The sequence below is a fragment of the Silene latifolia genome, chromosome 1 (genome assembly GCF_048544455.1).
Source record: "Silene latifolia isolate original U9 population chromosome 1, ASM4854445v1, whole genome shotgun sequence".
Classification (NCBI taxonomy): Eukaryota; Viridiplantae; Streptophyta; class Magnoliopsida; order Caryophyllales; family Caryophyllaceae; genus Silene; species Silene latifolia.
In genome coordinates, this window is record NC_133526.1 from 35,410,279 (window position 1) to 35,430,027 (window position 19,749).

General features: G+C 40.9%; 2 protein-coding genes across 2 annotated transcripts; both read right to left on the reverse strand.

The window, feature by feature from the left end:
- Positions 1–521: 521 nt before the first annotated feature.
- Positions 522–2,603, reverse strand: LOC141586876 (pathogenesis-related protein STH-21-like). Its single transcript, XM_074408301.1, has 2 exons — positions 2,324–2,603; positions 522–1,154 (listed from the first exon to the last, which is right to left on the reverse strand). Exons 1-2 carry the CDS (start codon positions 2,511–2,513, stop codon positions 859–861), a joined length of 486 nt encoding a protein of 161 aa, XP_074264402.1. The 5' UTR covers positions 2,514–2,603; the 3' UTR covers positions 522–858.
- A 2,314-nt stretch (positions 2,604–4,917) lies between these two features.
- Positions 4,918–5,912, reverse strand: LOC141643946 (uncharacterized). The gene is made up of 3 exons (XM_074453353.1): positions 5,792–5,912; positions 5,491–5,686; positions 4,918–5,299 (listed from the first exon to the last, which is right to left on the reverse strand). The coding sequence occupies exons 1-3, from the start codon at positions 5,910–5,912 to the stop codon at positions 4,918–4,920; spliced, it is 699 nt and encodes a 232-aa protein (XP_074309454.1).
- Between the last annotated feature and the right edge of the window lie 13,837 nt (positions 5,913–19,749).

Below are 19,749 nucleotides of genomic sequence, written 5' to 3' on the forward strand. Positions count from 1 at the left end.
TGATGATGATGCGATTGATTGTGTTGTTGCTGGAATTGATGCTTGAGATTGTTGGGTTTTTGTATTGTGATTGTTGATAAGGAGTCAATTCGAGTGATTGACTCCACCATGGAATTGCCTCTTTTGTACCCCATAAGACGGATGTGCACATTAATGATATGGGTTCTCCTTAGACTTGTGATTCGTTGCAGGCTGTGATCCGTAGCAGGCACGGGATGTCGTGTGATTCGTAGCACGCATCGAGATACATGACATGTGATCCGGAGCAGGCATGAGTGAGGTGACATGTGATTTGTAGCCTGCGCCAGGTGACCTGTGATCCTTAGCAGGCATCGTATGACGTAGGGGACAAACCTAAGTAAAACCTAGGAAACCCTAGAGGGGGACGGTTTTATTCACAAACGTTTGTTAATTGTCTATATAATTAATTATTATGTTATTATTTTAGTTAGGATGGTAGTGAGGTTGTTTATCACCAAGTGGCGCCTTAAATTATAATCATCCCTAATTGGAATATTCTTAAAAAAACCTGAGTCCATTAATAGGCTGATCATCATGGTATTATTCGTCCCTAAATGGTGCAAAGTATAAACTCCCATATATGAAAACTCACAAACTGTGTCGTATATATAACGACACATTTTATTCTTACGTAAACAAAAATTAAAAATGACACAAAACACCATATCAGTATCAGGAGAACCCAATACTTTGGTTACAATGTACAAAAGCAACAAAGCACACGCATAAAACTCAAATTAAAATCTTATTCTCTATAGCCATATCCTTGATTAATCACACCAATCCAAGGAGATGTTAAGTAGTTGATATTCCAATTCATAGCTTTAGAGCATTGGTTCAAGCATAGAGCTGAGGATTAGCAGCAAGGTATTCTGAAGCGGTGTCGAACATCTTCTTGATGTTCACTTTTCCAGCTGCTACATGCTCATCAGTGACCACAAAATCTCCCTTGGTGTGGTAGTGTGCCACCATAGTGTAGTGAGTCCCGTTCCCTGAAGGCTCGAAGGTACTCTCGTTAACTACATATTCTATGTTTTCACGAAGAACATCACCTTCAATGGTGGTGTACTTGCAGTAGAACTTGCCTGCGTCAATTTCATCTACTCTGTTTTTCGCGTACTTGAAGGGTTTCCCTGCATAATATACAATTTTTGTTGGTTATAAATACTTGAGTTGAGTGACATAGACGTTCACAGAACGAGATACGTATATACGGATCAATCCCTTGTCAAAATATTGGAACTTTGTGAAAATTGTATTAGAGATAATCAGCAACTTGTGTGTTGTTCCCATGGTATATAAATAAGGTTGTTTGCATCATCCAATGTTATTCTATTTTAATATGCATCATCGAGTTTAGTCTCACTTTGAGCTTGAAACTCTCTTATTAGACCCATGGCGAAAATCCACCATTGATCAGACTGGTAGGACTTATAGTAACTCGATCAAATCTCCCTTCAGTTTTTGTTTGTATTATACAGTTTCGATATACTCATGAATTATACTCCGTATATATTATAACTTGATATCTCATCGCTCATAGCATCTCAATCAAACAATCATGATTCATGAATTAGCGTGCCTATTATATACCTATAGAATTACTCGTAGTGTTTTTTGATAATTGCTACCACATAATTCAGATTTTACCAACTACTATCAAAGTAAAATTTCTATAAAAACTGCTACCAATATTGTTGGTTCGGATTAAAACTAACTACCAAATAAGCACGAACCTCCTATTTGCGTGTGAAGGGACAATAATACCCCTATTTTACACTCCCCTCACTCATATCATCCCATTACACAAATTTATCCTCCTTTTAACCTACCTGGTTTATTTACTTCACCCATCACTAATTATTCATCCTTAACAAAATCCTTTAAACTTCTCATTTTACTTCCCAATTCAATTGGGGCTTCCGAAAATCAACTAAATCGTCTCAGCTTCTTCCCCAAATCAGCTAAGTCCCATATTAGAGTAAACACCCAATATGTTCCTTTAAACTTCTCATTTTGCTTCCTAACCTGATTTGGTAGTTAGTTTTAATCCGAACCAACAATATTGGTAGCAGTTTTTAAAGAAATTTTACTTTGATAGTAGTTAGTAAAATCTGAATTATATATGCTAGCAGTTATTAAAAAACCATTACTCGTATTATTACGTTGTACTATAAACACGTTGGAAGTGGATGACAAACTTTAAAACTATTCTAGCACACAAGCTAAGTAGGTAGCACACAAGCTAAGTAGGTTGTGTATAATCCATTTAAGTTACAAGAAGAAATATAATTAAACCAACCTTCAGGAAAGTTGAGTTGTCTAACAGACCCAACAGTGCCGGCATCACCATGAACAACGTCTACACTTTTAACAAAATTAGGTAACGCTTTTGGCAAGAAATTATGGTTATCAATGCAGAAAGCATTAAACAACCTAGCCGCAGCCACAGGGCTAGTGCAGTCGACTAATGTGTGTGTTGAAACTCCCATTATCAATTTGTTTCTTAAAGAGCTAACAAATGGAAAAATACAAGTTTGAAGCGAGGGTAATTTGGTAGTGAAAGTGAAGGAGATTGATACAAATGTGGTTATTTGGTCAGATATTTATAGTCGATTTCTAAGCGCCATAATCTTATTTGATGACTAATCAGTCCATGATGGTGTGAACTGTGAACTAAGAGTAAAGGAATGGTCTTTGGTTTCAAATTTTTAAGACTTTTCTTGCCATAAGCACAAACTGTTCAGCATGGCAGCCCTTGCTGACTAAGAAGGCGACGATATCTAGAAGGTCTATGTCTAAAATTTTCAATATTTGCCAAATTAAATGGTTTATAGTCATGGATAGGGATGTCAAGATTATAGAACCTGACAAATGGGTAAACCAGATCGTATTATGACTGGGTTTGCAAAAGTTCGTGTTAGTTGGGGTCGGGGTCGGATCGAGTCATTTCGGATTCGGGTAAATTCCGGGGCAACTATTATCAGTTATATATGGATAATAATCCGTGTGCAATAATAAACATTTGAGTCGGATTATATTGGGCGTCAAGTTGGGTTTGGTTCAACCTCGGATTTTGAGTTCGATCAGCCGGATAAAGGTCGGGTTATTTGTCCGGTCAATTTTTCTATGTGTTTGGGCCAATTTCTGCATATTGGGCCAACATAAGATTGGGTCCATTAGAGTTGGTTTAGTGAATTGGGCCAAAGAAGCTAGCAATTTGGAGGAGCCCGCGTGTTGAAGAATCATCAGGGAGATTTCAGGGAGATTTTTGGGAGATCAGGGAGAATAGAACGCAAGGACGCGTTTATGGAAAGAAGCACGATAGGACTTATATTACTTGCCATACAAGGAGTAGGACACGGCTGGGGTTCCTACCCTATAAATAGCCAAGGAGACAAGGAAAAATATTCAAGAACTATCATACATACATAACATATTGTGTTAGCTAGTCTGTCGAATCGTCACCATTGTACTCATTCTCATACTAAAAGGTAGTGCAATCATTGGAAGGTACCGTCCCTTCCCGCGGTCGTTTCCCACATTGGGTTTTCCGCGTCACCAAATCTCTTGTGTTAACCTTTATTTACGTCTTTAATTTCCTTATTTAGCATTAACAGAACAACTCAACTATCATACAACGAATAAGACCACATTGACCTTACTTAACCTAATTTGGTAGAAAATTACCAAAACACTAGGCCTAGTCAAAAATGGACTAAAAATTGGATATAGATAGGTGGCTATTTTTGTCAAACTCAATACTATACGATAATACGGATATGAAAAATAAGAGTAGTTTATAAGATAACTCCATGTTTCTTCAAATTTTACTAGGTAATAATCGGGTGGATTGAGCCGGGCTGATTTGGATTCGGGTTATCATATTTTTGGATTTTCGACTCATGTGCATTGGATTGGGTCGATCCGGGTTTGGTCGGTCTTTACAAGTAATGACTCGTGTCTTAGGTCATGTTCTTTTGGACTTAATTTTGCTGAACTGAACTGAACATATAGGATCTGAACTTTTCTGAACTAAACTTATAGGATCTGAACTGAATTTATAAGATCTGAACTTTTTTGAACTTATAGGATTTGAACTGAAATGAACATATAGGATCTGAACTGAATTTATAGGATCTGAACTTTTCCGAACTGATTTTATTAGGATCTTAACTGAATTTATAGGAGCTGAATTTTTCTGAACTGAACTTATAGATCTTGAACTTAACTTAATTTAACATAACTTAACTATTATTATTATTATTTTGCAGAATGCTTGGATCTTTATAATTAAATATGAGGAAAAATAATACAGACCCAGTCCAATTCTACAAGGGAGCCAGTGTGGCTACCTATAAAAACCAACCAAAACAGAAAAACAAACAGCCTAGCACTAACGGGAAGCTAATGACTCAAATGCTTCAACATTAGTACGAAAGCGAGTAAGAACAAGAAATTTAATACGCCAACTAAGAGTTGCAGCAGGAGCTTGTAGTCCTTTAAATATCCTCTTGTTTCGTTCATTCCAAATCTGGTAGATATTGCACAAGAGCAGGCATCTACGCTGCTTTTTAACCCAACTCTGACCTCGATTATATTTCTTGAACCAAGTAAAAATCTGGGCAATTTTGAGGAGAGGGGGGATCTGTATCCAATCCGCCACAGCAGTCCAAACTGACGCAGAGAAAGATGAACAGTGGTTTCTGACTGGCATTCACACAATGCACATCTGTTCACCAGACGAAGACCTCTCAAACACAAATTATCCACAGTAGGCAATTTACCCTGGGCAATAAATAATCCTATGATCCCATGCTTAGGATAATTAAATGAATCACCCAAGGTTTGATGCATTGGAATCAAAGGACTCTTCTGCCTCAGAATCTCATAAATTTAGCTCTTGTAATCTTTCTGGTTCAGAGTGTGCTTAGCTGGAGCAACCCCTCCCTGAAGCATGATCAAGCAATCCCTGCAATTAATAATATTGCTCCAGAACGAGGAATGAGCAGAAGTAAGCTTGAATTCCCAGAAGTCCACACCCTTAAGAATATAAGCTCTCACCCACTTAACCCAAACATTAGGAGCATTAGTCTCTAATTTCTTTATCCAGCTCATCATTTGAGACTTATTCCAGCTTAAAATTTCCTTGATATCAACTCCCCCCTCCTTTCTAGGACGGCACAAACTCTCCCAACTCTTAAAAACCAGCCTCCTTCTACCCTCTTCAATCCCCAAAAGAAAATCTTTGCAGATTTTATGAATTTGTTTTGCAATCCTTTAGGCAAAAGAACAATGGCCCCCCAAAAGTTTTGAATCCCAAAAATGACAGAGTTGATAAGAGCTATTTTGCCAGCATAACTCAGACAATGGTTAGCCCAGTGAGTTATTTTACTTCTAATTTTGTCCATCATGGGAATAAACATCCTCTGGGTAAGCCTAGCACTGAAGAGGGGAATACCCAGATACCTGACAGGCAAATCACCTTCAACATACCCAGGTGCAGAGAGGATGAGCTGCTTTAGTTGAGAAGAGACCCCTCTAAAGTACAAGTTGGACTTCATAAGTTTCACACGGAGACCAGACAAAGCAGCAAATTGTTTTAAACACCTATCAACAACTTGAATTGAGGGGAGATCCCCTCTAGTAAAAACTAAGAGGTCATCTGCAAAAATCAGGTGTGTGGGTTTTACTTTCACGCACTTGGGATGGTAAGAGCAGCCATGATGAGATGGGAGCTGCCTAAGTAACCTGGACAGGACTTACATACACATAGTGAACAAATAAGGAAACAGTGGGTCTCCCTGTCTAAGCCCTCTTTTACCAGGGAAAAACCCTTCAGCAGAGCCATTAACATTGATAGAGAAGTGGGAGGAGGTAACACAGGCCATAACCCACTTAGTGAACCTAGGAGGGTGACACGGCTGTCGCAACCCTATCAAAGATAAACCAACTGGCTCTAACTAATATAGCAGAGATAAATCGGCTATCGTACTCCACAGAGAGGATATTATATCTACTTGTTATTTTAATCCGTCACGGTAACAAATTGAGGGTGTTTGAATTGTTTTAACTAAACTACTGAACGAAATGCAAAGCAAAGAGAGAGAGAACGATAAAAATAGTAAAATGAAATAAAGGTGTAATCAAATAGAGAGAAGAATGCTAAGATGTAGGTTCACCATGATATCACACAATTCGGTCAAAATGTGATCAGTCGGTCTAATGTGAGAAGAGTAAAGGAAAGGTCCTTCCGGTCCGCTATCCGCCCTAAAATACTACTAATTTAGCTTTCACCCTCATTAGTGTAGTCTATTGTCCATAACAGGTCTATTCATTCCAATCTTTCGATCTAGGTCTAAATTTAACCGGATTAACTAGTTAGAAGCGTGCACTCAACTAAACGATTATAATTAAATTGCTATGAATCAATTCTCACATATAAACCTCCTAATCTAATTATAACATTATTGCTTTACTATCATGGCTCGCCTAATCCTAGCACTAAAGGATTCTAAATCAAGCATATTATAAAGAGAATTAAAAAACAACAACATAAACTAATTAAGGAACAATTAGAGAAGATCAAGGATTAAGGGAGTAGAGATTAAGAGATGCAAGGAATAATAAAAACTAGAATTAAACTCAAGAATAAAGGGGAAGAAATTACAGAGTTTAGATCCAGAGAATATAGAGAGGGAACAACGCCGTACTCAAACTAAACTAATCTACTGATATCTCGTGGTATCCTCCCAAAATGACCTAATAATCTCTTATTTATAAGAGATAATTATTATAAGATAAACTAAGATAAAATTAAAAGGTCTCGACTTGAAATATGTTGCGTCGGACTTGATTTCCTCGATCGACCAACTATAAGTTAGTTGATCGAGAGGTATCTTCCCAAAAAGCTTTCGATCGAACAGTAAAGTGCTCAAAAGTGGTAGATCGAATACTTAAGTGCTCGATCAAGTAGATTAGGTGGTCGATCAAGTGGTTAAAGGGGTCGATCGAGTAGATTAATCCTTCGATCGAGCATTGTTCAGCGCGTAATTCCTGCTTTGCGCACTGAACTTCAAACGGCCGCCATTTCTTCATTACTTGTCGGAAACAAGCGATTTTCATGGCGTTGGAAATCTAAGAGAATAAGATTTCACCTCCATTTAGAATCACTTGAATATCAGTTGTAGAACTCGAGATATGGCTCTTTAAAGTAGGCACTTGTAATTTGAAGCTCTTCCTTTGCTCGCCTAGCTTCTTTACTTCTACGCACGTCACCAAATAGTAGTTTCCAAGCTCCGACTCAACTCATCTCCTAAATGCATGCATAGGGACATGTTTTAAGCTTGATTATGCTCATCTACGGTTCATACCTACAAATAATACAAGACAAACCAAAGTAGACAATTCGAGGGACATTTGTAGCTTAATACTACGAAATATGCATAGAAATGCGTGCAAATACGGTACAAAAAGTCTATATAAAATGCACGCATCAAACCTCCCCAAACCAAACATTTGCTTGTCCCCAAGCAAACTATATGCAACTAACTAGTGGAACGGAGTGAAACTCAGAATTAGTTACAAATCGTCCACCTAAACCAGTTTAATACAATAAATTAACAAAATAGCAACAATGTCAGATGCAAACGAGTTATGTAGATGTTTATGAAAAAAGCTGAACCGTCGACCTTGCAAGACCTTCAAAATTGGACTCTCACGGGTCGCTCTCTCTCAATAAAGCAAAGGGTAAGCATATAAATGTAAGAGAGAAAGAAATATAGTCGCTCACCTAGATAACGACCTACATAAACATGCATGCAATCTAGTATGATAGACAATTCTAGCTACCGTACACATACATTCCATCCAATCAAAGTCCTATCACATGCCGAGTGCTTACAAAATATGGGAAGTGAGGTAATGGGTAAGAAGGGACAAAACATTTTGGGAATGTGGAGGTAAAAGCCAAGCTAGCACCTAAACAAACCAATATTACAACATCCACTTCTAATCCATCTAAAAACTTAAGCACAATTGCGAAAATACGGCATAAAACTCACTTATCCAAAAGACATCGACTCCTCATGAGATATAATGAGAGCATAGGAGCAAAACCGATATTATTCAAACTCTTTTTCCATTTTTTTTTTCTTTTTCTTCGGTTTTCATTTTTTTTTTCTCTTTTTTTTCATTTTTTTTTTCATTCCTTTTTTTTCGACTTCAACATTCTTTTTCAACTTTCTCCTCCTCCAAAACTACCAATGTAACACCCCCATACTCCAAGTGCCTTACCAGGACCACTCAGGTATGAAGACATTACCATCCCGGTCACCCGAGGTATGATAATCAAATAGACAAAACAGAAACAACGTTTATTATAAACAGTTTAATAAATAAATACAATCCTCAAAACCAAACCAAAGTACGATACAATACTCCCAAATGACTGTTCTAACTGAAATGTAAATAAACTAAGGCTACAGCGGAAGACTCCTATCATCTTGTCGTGGCATCCCAGCTATCCCAGTACTCATCTCAATACCTGCTCAATATCTGCTCACCATCCCCGAATGGATCACCGTAGGTTTACAAAACAACACCGGGGTCAGTACTAATCACACAATCAATATAGATAACAATAATAAGATAAACAGATAGATGAACTGTCACACACACACACACACGCCACCAACTCCCATCATCTCAATACTGACTGTCCACTGGACCAGCCCTGCCAGTGGGGGACCGCAGCCATTCCCACATAAGCCCCGCTCATCATACGAGCGATAACCCTGTCCCATTAATGTGCACATCCCCTCCCGTGGCGGGTTCCACGAAGGGCGAAACTAGGGCGTGAAGTCACTCCCGCAAGTGACCCCACTCAGCCGAGAACGCATCTCGAGAACCATAGACAACCAATCACAATCACAATCACAATCACAATCACAATCATCATATCAACAACTAACTACAGCACATCACCAATATCCCATTATGGGACTAATACTGAGTAGGAAATCCTACCTGGAAAGCACAACAAGCAGACGGTATCTACAGCTGTATCAAAACGCCTCTTCTACGAATCCTCCTCCTATCATATAGCACATAAAGACTACACATCACAAACTACACACCAAAACCCCCAATCTCTAAATTAGGGTTTAACCAAACTTAGCAAAACATTATAAAAATTATGTTAAAAGCTTACCCTTGACGCAAGGAACTCAACGATACGAATTACGACACGAACTGACCGTCTGAACTCCGGGAATTGCTAAGAATGCGATTAGGAAGATGAACTGACTGCTTTCTCTCTTAAACAGGGTTTTAGGTTTTGCAAAAGTGATTTAAAACAATGACGATTATGTTTAAATACCTTAATCGCATAATTAACAAAACCCGAGAAAACTCCCCGTAAAACCGGACACTCGATCGAGTACCCAAGGTACTCGATCGAGTACCCTCCTACTCGATCGAGTACCCCACTACTCGATCGAGTACCCAACAGTCGAAACTATTTTATTTCGCAACTTGCCCTTACTCGACAGAGTAAGGGCTACTCGATAGAGTACCCCAAGACTTATAAATACGGAGTATTACAGTCTTCCCTCCTTAAAAGGAACTTCGTCCCCGAAGTTCAAACCACTACTAAACGAAGGTACTCCCCTAACATTCCCGACTCAGCAACCGAACATAAAACATGATACTAACCCAATTTATCCCGACAAACATCCCGACACAACATATAAAAGGTGTATAAAACTCTTAAAAACTTTCGCGATCATCTCCTACTCCCCTAAAAGAAACAAGGTTACGTCCTCGTAACCATACATACCTGATCAAAAAGGAAAGGGTAACGCTCTTTCATGATATCCTCTGCCTCCCATGTAGCTTCCTCAGTCTCGTGGTTAGACCAAAGGATCTTAAGCAAAACTGTCTCACCACTCCTGGTCTTTCTAACCTTTCGGTCTAGGATCTGCTTAGGCACCTCAAGATATGATAAAGACTCATCTAGCTCTAAGCTCTCTGCCTCCAACACATGTGACGGGTCACTCACATACTTCCGCAGCTGCGATACATGAAACACATTATGCACTCTCTCCAACGCAGCTGGTAAAGCCAGACGATAAGCAACTTCCCCAACTCGCTCTAAGATCTCATAAGGCCCTATAAACTTCTGACTTAGCTTGCCTTTCTTCCCAAATCTCATAACTCCACGCATCGGAGACACTTTCAGAAGAACCTTGTCCCCAACTTGAAACTCTATGTCCCGACGATGTAGATCTGCATAACTCTTTTGTCGATCCTGGGCTGCTCTCATCCGTTCCCTGATCATCTTAATCTGTTCCACCATCTCATGCACCATCTCTGGTCCTAAAACCACTGCCTCAGCACTATCGTCCCAACAGATTGGACTCCTACATCTCCTCCCATACAAAGCCTCAAACGGTGCCATACCTATACTGGTGTGATAGCTGTTGTTGTAAGAAAATTCTATCAGGTCCAACCTCTGCTCCCAGCTACCACCAAAATCCATCACACAAGCTCGCAACATATCCTCAAGAGTCTTGATTGTTCTCTCAGTCTGCCCATCTATCGCAGGATAAAATGCTGTACTCATCTTCAAAGCTGTTCCCAACGATTCCTGCAACTCCTTCCAAAACCTCGATATAAACCTCGCATCTCTGTCAGACACTATGTCCTTAGGGACTCCATGTAACTTAAGCACGTTCTTTCGATAGGCCATAGCCAGTTGTGCCTTAGTCCATGTATCTTTCATTGGAACAAAGTGAGCTGACTTGGTCAGACGATCCACTATCACCCAAATCATGTTGTTACCTTGTTGACTCTTAGGCAAACCCACAATGAAATCCATGGAAATGGATTCCCACTTCCACTCAGGCACCTCTAAAGACTGAATCTTACCTTGTGGTCTTCTCTGTTCCCCTTTAACTCTTTGGCATGTCAAACAACGGACACAAACTCAAATTGTCTCTTTCTTCATCCCAGGCCACCAAAACATTTTCTTCAAATCCTTGTATAGCTTGTCTCCACCTGGATGAACTGAATATGGTGTGCAATGCGCTTCTGACATGATCGTCTTTTTCAACTCCTCATCATTAGGAACACACCACCTACCATCAAATCTCAGGCTACCATCTGTATGAATAGAAAACCGGGACACTGTCCCTTTCTCTACTCCAGCTCTCCACTCAACTATCTTAGGATCCAAAGCCTGTTTACCTCGAATATCATCATAAAACTCCAGATGTACTGTCATATCACCCATGGCATCTCCTTTCTGCATCATATGTATCCCAAAGCTCGCTACCTCATCCCTCAGCCTCATCAAAGATAGAGCTGTACACAAGGAATGTACACTCTTCCTACTCAAGGCATCAGCAACAACATTGGCCTTCCCTTCATGGTAGATAATCTCCATGTCGTAATCGCCAATCAGCTCCATCCACCTCCTCTGTCTCATGTTCAACTCTTTCTGCGTGAAGATGTACTTAAGACTCTTGTGGTCAGAAAATACCTTAAAGATTGCTCCATAAAGGTAATGTCTCCAAATCTTGAGAGCAAACACCACTGCACCCAACTCCAGATCATGGGTAGGGTAGTTCTCCTCATAAGGCTTCAACTGCCTAGAAGCATAGGCAATCACTTTACCATTCTGCATCAACACACATCCCAACCCATTCTTCGAGGCATCTGTATAAACCTCGAAATTCTCGCTCCCTTCAGGCAATGCGAGGACAGGAGCTGTGGCCAAACGCTCCTTTAATGTTTGGAACGCCGTCTCACAACTCTCATCCCAACGAAACCTGTTCTCTTTCCTCTTCAACGCTGTCATCGGTCTAGCTATCTTGGAGAAATCTTTCACGAACCGTCTGTAGTATCCAAATTAAACCCAAGAAACTTCTAACCTCAAGAACATTCTTCGGTGCTTCCCACTTTGTCACTGCCTCAATCTTCGCCGAATCCACAGCTACCCCATCTTTAGAGATTACATGCCCCAGAAAAGCAACTTTCTCTAACCAGAACTCACACTTGGACAGCTTAGCATACAACTCATGATCCCTCAAAGTCTGCAACACGATCCTCAGATGCTCCTCATGCTCCTCCTTAGTCTTAGAGTAGACTAAGATGTCATCGATAAACACCACCACAAACTGGTCCAAGAACTGTCTGAAGATTCTATTCATCAAATCCATAAACACTGCCGGCGCATTAGACAACCCAAACGGCATCACCACATACTCATAATGGCCATACCTTGATGTGAAAGTCGTCTTTGGTATGTCCACCTCTCTAATCTTCACCGATGGTACCCCGACCTCAAATCAATCTTAGAAAAGATTTGCACCGCTCACCGATCAAACAGGTCATCTATCCTTGGCAAAGGATACTTGTTCTTTATCGTCACACTGCAGTTCGCTCTCCCTGTAATCTATGCACAGCCTCAAGCTCCCATCTTTCTTCTTCACGAAAAGAACTGGTGCTCCCCAAGGCGATACACTTGGTCTAATGTATCCCTTCTCTATCAAATCATCCAACTGCTTCCTAAGTTCCTCCATCTCCTTAGGACCCATACGGTACGGTGCCTTAGAGATTGGCCTCGTCCCTGGCTTCAACTTTACGGTGAAATCTATCTCCCTCTTCGGTGGCAACCCCGGAATCTCCTCTGGAAAAACATCTGCAAACTCTCCCACCACTGGTATCTCATCAACTGTCGGACTCTCTATCCGGTCATCTCTCACATGACACAAGATCAGCGGACATCCCTTCCTCAGATAAGACTTCAAGGTGACAGCTGCAATCAACTTAACTTTGGGTTTGACTAGAAACCCACGGTAAGACACACTAACACCCTTAGGACCTCGTAAGGACACTTTCTTTTGATGACAGTCTATCTTAGCTTTATAATTTCCTAACCAATCCATCCCAACTATCATCTCAAAACCATTAAAAGGAAACTCTAGCAAGTCTACAGGGAAATCGACTTGCCCAACTATCAAAGATACATCTCTAAACAACCTCCCACACGATACAGACTCACCCGAAGGTATGAAAACTTGCTCACTAACAGACTCATATACTCTCAAACCCAACTGTTTTACATGACTCGAAGACACAAACGACTGAGAAGCCCCCGAATCAAACAAAACAAACGTAGGAATACCATTAACAAGGAATGTACCGGTGATAACATGCGCATCTTCCTCACCGCCTTCTTCTCCATCATGAACAACTTGCCATCGGTCTTCGCCCACCTCCCCGGACAAGATCGGGCTGATGCGGTCGGCTTGGCACCCGACCCTTGATTGTTGTTGTTGTTCGTCGGTGTCTTCCGATAAGAATTACCGCCGTTGCGGTTGCCTCCACTCTGGTAACTCGACTTCCCGGTTTGGCCATGATCCAGGCCCGGTCTTTGTTGCTCGCGAAGCTTCTCGTGCGTCTCTCTGAAAGATCCCGGTGCACTCGTGCACTCATGTCTCTTGTGGCCTACACCACCACAACCAAAGCGAGTCACTCCCCGGCTATTACTCACACTCCCACGGCCACGCCCAAAGGAAGCCCCAAAGACTAAACCTAAACCCGGACCAATGAGAAAATCCCTTAGACCGACCGTGGTTGCCTTTCTTGTGATTCGATTGGCCACCACCCTCGCTCTCGGACTTCCTCTTCTCACCACCGGACCTCTCCGAGCCATCTCCACCACCTCTCGGCTCTTCCACCCTCTCATAAGCTTCCTTAACATCGGTAAGGATTCCCACGGGTAACTTATCCATAATCGTGGTAGTCAACCCTCTTTCAAACCTCAATGCCAGGTTCTCCTCACTCAAACCCATATCCTCGGATACCTGGGACTTCTCATTGAACTGTCTGTAGTACTCGGCTCACCGACATCTCGGTGATCATCTTAAACTTATCAAACTCTTCCCTCAACTTACTCCTTACATGCTCCTAGGTTAAACTCCTTCCTCACAGCCCTATGAAACTCCTCCCAAGGTATAGCAGGTAAGCCTTGGTTGGTGTATATCTCCTTAGCACTCACCTTCACTGAATCCCACCACTTGCCTGCTGCTTCCCTCAGATAGAACGCAGCCTGTTCCACTCTCATCTCATCAGGACAATGAACCAAGTCTAAGATGTTCTCCATCTCTCTCAGCCAACTATCAAGAAGGTTAGGTTCCCCAACCCCCTTGTATTCCTTCGGGTTAAACCTCGCAATATAGAGGCTGATCTTAGAATGATCAACCTCCTTCTCCTTACCCTTATCCTTGTCCTCATTCACTCTCTTTAGGGTCTCAGTAAGAGCATCCTGGTGCTCTAACATCTTAACGATGTCATCCACGGTCATAAGCTCAGCTCTCGCGTACAAAGCAGTTCTCTTGGGCGGCATCTTGAAGCTATATAAGAAAGGGGTAAACATAAACACACGTACTAAACTTCAAAAACACGAAAACACGATGCCCGAACCCACTCGATCGAGTTCCCAAACACACTCGATCGAGTAACGGGCTACTCGATCGAGTGCCCCACGTACTCGATCGAGTACCCAAACTCCGAAACCAAACAGACCTTCCGATCTCTTACCTACTCGATCGAGTATCTAGGCTACTCGATCGAGTGACCCCTACTCGATCGAGTACCCCTAGTTACTCGATCGAGTGCCCCAAAACTCGATTCAGGACTCAAAATCGCCAAAACCCACCCGATCGAGTCAGTCTCACTCGATCGAGTAACACTAACTCGTAAGAGCTACCCGCATGTTACGTCATATACTAACATGCTAAACTTTATAAAACCACATGATATCATAATAAATATGCTACGCATCTATTCTACTATCAACAAGATCAATTCATCATGCTATTAAAGCCACATTGTAAACATCCAACATGTTATTCCAACATCAAGTCTACACATATATTACTTTTCTTTCACATTCTCAACTTCTCCTTCAACATCCAACAATCACACACTTCATCACATTGTTAACAAGTTAACCAAGCACACATATGACTCGACAAACACTTTCCCATGTGACCGGTTCAAAGTTGTAGGGCGACCCCCGCGACTTTAGGACGTCTCCTAAGCCTTTGCACTAGCTCCTACAACTTTTACCCCGGGTTCATTTTAATTGACTCCCTATGTTCATTAAGTTCATTGGTTACAGGTTTCAGGATCGTCTCTCTGATACCATTTGTAACACCCCCATACTCCAAGTGCCTTACCAGGACCACTCAGGTATGAAGACATTACCATCCCGGTCGCCCGAGGTATGATAATCAAATAGACAAAACAGAAACAACGTTTATTATAAACAGTTTAATGAATAAATACAATCCTCAAAACCAAACCAAAGTACGATACAATACTCCCAAATGATTGTTCTAACTGAAATGTAAATAAACTAAGGCTACAGCGGAAGACTCCTATCATCTTGTCGTGGCATCCCAGCTATCCCAGTACTCATCTCAATACCTGCTCAATATCTGCTCACCATCCCCGAATGGATCACCGCAGGTTTACAAAACAACACCGGGGTCAGTACTAATCACACAATCAATATAGATAACAATAATAAGATAAACAGACAGCTAAACTGTCACACACACACACACACGCCACCAACTCCCATCATCTCAATACTGACTGTCCACTGGACCAGCCCTGCCAGTGGGGGACCGCAGCCGTTCCCACCTAAGCCCCGCTCATCATACGAGCGATAACCCTGTCCCATTAATGTGCACATCCCCTCCCGTGGCGGGTTCCACGAAGGGCGAAACTAGGGCGTGAAGTCACTCCCGCAAGTGACCCCACTCAGCCGAGAACGCATCTCGAGAACCATAGACAACCAATCACAATCACAATCACAATCACAATCATCATATCAACAACTAACTACAGCACATCACCAATATCCCATTATGGGACAAATACTGAATAGGAAATCCTACCTGGAAAGCACAACAAGCAGACGGTATCTACAGCTGTATCAAAACGCCTCTTCTACGAATCCTCCTCCTATCATATAGCACATAAAGACTACACATCACAAACTACACACCAAAACCCCCAATCTCTAAATTAGGGTTTAACCAAACTTAGCAAAACATTATAAAAATTATGTTAAAAGCTTACCCTTGACGCAAGGAACTCAACGATACGAATTACGACACGAACTGACCGTCTGAACTCCGGGAATTGCTAAGAATGCGATTAGGAAGATGAACTGACTGCTTTCTCTCTTAAACAGGGTTTTAGGTTTTGCAAAAGTGATTTAAAACAATGACGATTATGTTTAAATACCTTAATCGCATAATTAACAAAACCCGAGAAAACTCCCCGTAAAACCGGACACTCGATCGAGTACCCAAGGTACTCGATCGAGTACCCCCTTACTCAATCGAGTACCCCAGCTACTCGATCGAGTACCCAACAGGTCAGAAACTATTTTATTTTGCAACTTGGCCTTACTCGACAGAGTAAGGGCTACTCGATAGAGTACCCCAAGACTTATAAATACGGAGTATTACAACCAACTCCCAACTTCTCAAAACAAATCAAACTTGAAACAATGATAAACGTACCACAGAAACTAACACTAAACTAGCTTGACAAGGGTAGGCTAAGTTTGGGTGTAGTTAAGGGGTCAAAAAGGCAAATTTGGTCAATGTGGAGTTAATGGATAGTAATGAAATAAAGGGGTATGTAAGCACCTTTCCTACATGTGACACCGCCACTAAGCCGAATTTATGCAGGCAATAAGAAATTGAATTTCATACTTATGCAAATTAATGTTACATGTTATGCAAGGAGTAACTACTCACAATCCTACATGAAATTGGTCATAAATGACACCAGTTTATAAGGCTCTAAAACTTAGAATTTATAAGTAGGTTGTCAAAATATTTGGTCAAGTCTATTCGTTCAGCTAAATTTAAACATAAACTCGTAGATTATGCAAATGAGTATGCTAAGAGATGTCAAAATTGCAAGGCTTAGGCAAATTGACTAAATGTAGTGCAATTTCATCATTGAAATCTACCGTTCTGACTCAACCTATATGCAAAAATAAACGTGAATTTTTTTTAATTAAAATAAAAGACAATGCATTCAAAAAATTAAACGTAATAACAGAAATGTAATAAAAACAATATGCAGACACGGATATAGATGCATATACCCTCCCCAAACCAAACTGTACAATGCCCTTATTGTACACAACAGCTAACAGCAGCGGCAAATGGGAAAGGAAAATGCAAACTAAAAGAAATGAAGGAGATGAAGAGCTAAGAAACTCACAAAATAGCGTGACATAAACGGACCTCCCCAAACCAGCCAGCAACATGGGAGGTCGTAGTCGTCGGATCAACACTAAATGCGCAAACAAAAGGTAGGATTGTATCTGCAGATACGCAAATAGTGACCACAAATGCTACCAAAACCAAGTCTAAAATGTTTTGCAGTCAATCGTCGACAAAACTAATTATTAAGCACGTAATAAAAACTAAAATGTTTGAAAAATCCAACTAAGCATAAAAATCCGGGTTGCCTCCCGGTCAGCGCTAGTTTCAGATAGGTCCTAGCTCGACCTTGTTTCGTCATCCACCAACAAAAATTAATGGCCCGCAATAAAGCTTCTGACTGAACGCAGTCCCTTCAGCATCCATGATTTTCACTTTTGGCCTCCATAGCAAAGCATCAGAAAAACAGCGGCTCTTTACAGCATCATGGACTCCGCCATTTTTGCCCTTCTCTCGCGCCTTCTTCTTACGTAGGATGGAATCTTCAAATCCTCCTCCCAGGTCTTCCAACCTATCAAGACATGTGTAAGAAGAAACAAAACGATATTCCTCCAACTTGCTCCCAAACTGGGGGCGGAGGCGTCAAATTAACAGCAATATATGATTTAACGGAAGGATTAGAAGGAACCCCATCGGGATCAATAAAAGGAATAGCATTACCTTCAATTGGATAGGATTGGTCCTCAATCACCTTCTTATCGTCATCCGGGATAGGCGTAAGTGACAAATCAACGCTTTCCATAGCCAAATAATTCGATCGAGAGAGAACAGTACACGATCGAGATGTTTCCTCGCCAAAACTGCTCGATCGAACACTTGCATTAGTTCGATCGAGGTCTTCCTCGTACAAACTGTTTGATCGAATGTTGAATTATGTTCGATCGAGCTCTCCTTCATATAATTCATTCGAACGAACACTGTAGCTAGTTTGATCGAATTTTTGTTGCTGTACAGTGCAAAAGTCTTCGTAGGATGCTTCATTTTCAAATAAATCTTCGAATTCCGAGTCATACATATCATCATCGTCAATAGGCAACTCAGGTCCTTCATAGGAAAGACCTCTTTCGGTACAGATAGCATATACCATCTCTGAGTGCCTAAAATCCAACTCGGCAGCTAATTGAGCTATTTGAGACTCAAATTCCTTGAAAAAATCTTCTCTAGATTTATCATATTCTTGCACTTGAAGTACAAGCATCTTCACTAAAGACTTCAATTCAGCAATCTATTCCTTATTGATAGTGGAGGGAGGAACCTGCTGTGGCGGAAAAGAAAATGAAGGCTTTTGAAAGCCTTGCTGTTGAATCGGATGTGGCGGCATATAGTAATTCTGCGGCGGAAGTGGGGAATAGTTTGGGTAACCCCCACTTTGAGAACCATAACGACCTTGTCTATACTGCTGATCGGCATAGACTCGGCCATTCTCCGCATAACAAGTAACAGCATCGTGCCCCGCAGCATCACATCTCTCACAAAATGCCACCTGTTGTGCCATGGGATGGAACATAGATGGAAGATCAAAGGTACTCAAGCCTTCCCTTTGATGATGTTCTCCCAATAATCCTGTTTAGCTAGACCTGTAGGACCTATCAAAACAACATTAGAAAAGAAGATAAGAACTGCCTCAAGGAATAAATTCCTTGAGGCTAAAGACAAACTCGAATAAAACAAGTAAAAAGCGTCGCCTCCCCAGCAACGGCGCCAAAATTTGACACGGCTGTCGCAACCCTGTCAAAAATAAACCAACTGGCTCTAACTAATATAGCAGAGGTAAGTCGGGTATCGTACTCCACAAGGAGGCTATTATATCTACTTGTTATTCTAGTCCGTCATGGTAAAAAAATTGGGGGTGTTTGAATTGTTTTAACTAAACTACTGAACGAAATGCAAAGCAAAGAGAAAGAGAACGATAAAAATAGTAAAATGAAATAAAGGTGCAATCAAATAGAGAGAAGAATGCTAGGATGTCGGTTCACCATGATATCACACAATTCGGTCAAAATGAGATCAGTCTGTCTAATGTGAGAAGGGTAAAGGAAAGGTCCTTCTGTTAAGCTATCCGCCCTAAAATACTACTAACTTAGCTTTCACCCTCATTAGTGTAGTCTATTGTTCATAACAGGTCTATTCATTCCAATCTTCCGATCTAGGTCTGAATTTAACCAGATTAACTTGTTTAGAAGCTTGCACTCAACTAAACGATTACAATTAAATTGCTATGAATCAATTCTCACATATAAACCTCCTAATATAATTATAACATTATTGCTTTACTATCATGGCACGCCTAATCCTCGCACTAAAGGATTAGCTAAACATGATTGAAACAATGAAACTAATTGTAACGATTGCAATAACTAAATCAAGCATATTATAAAGAGAATTAAAAAACAACAACATAAAC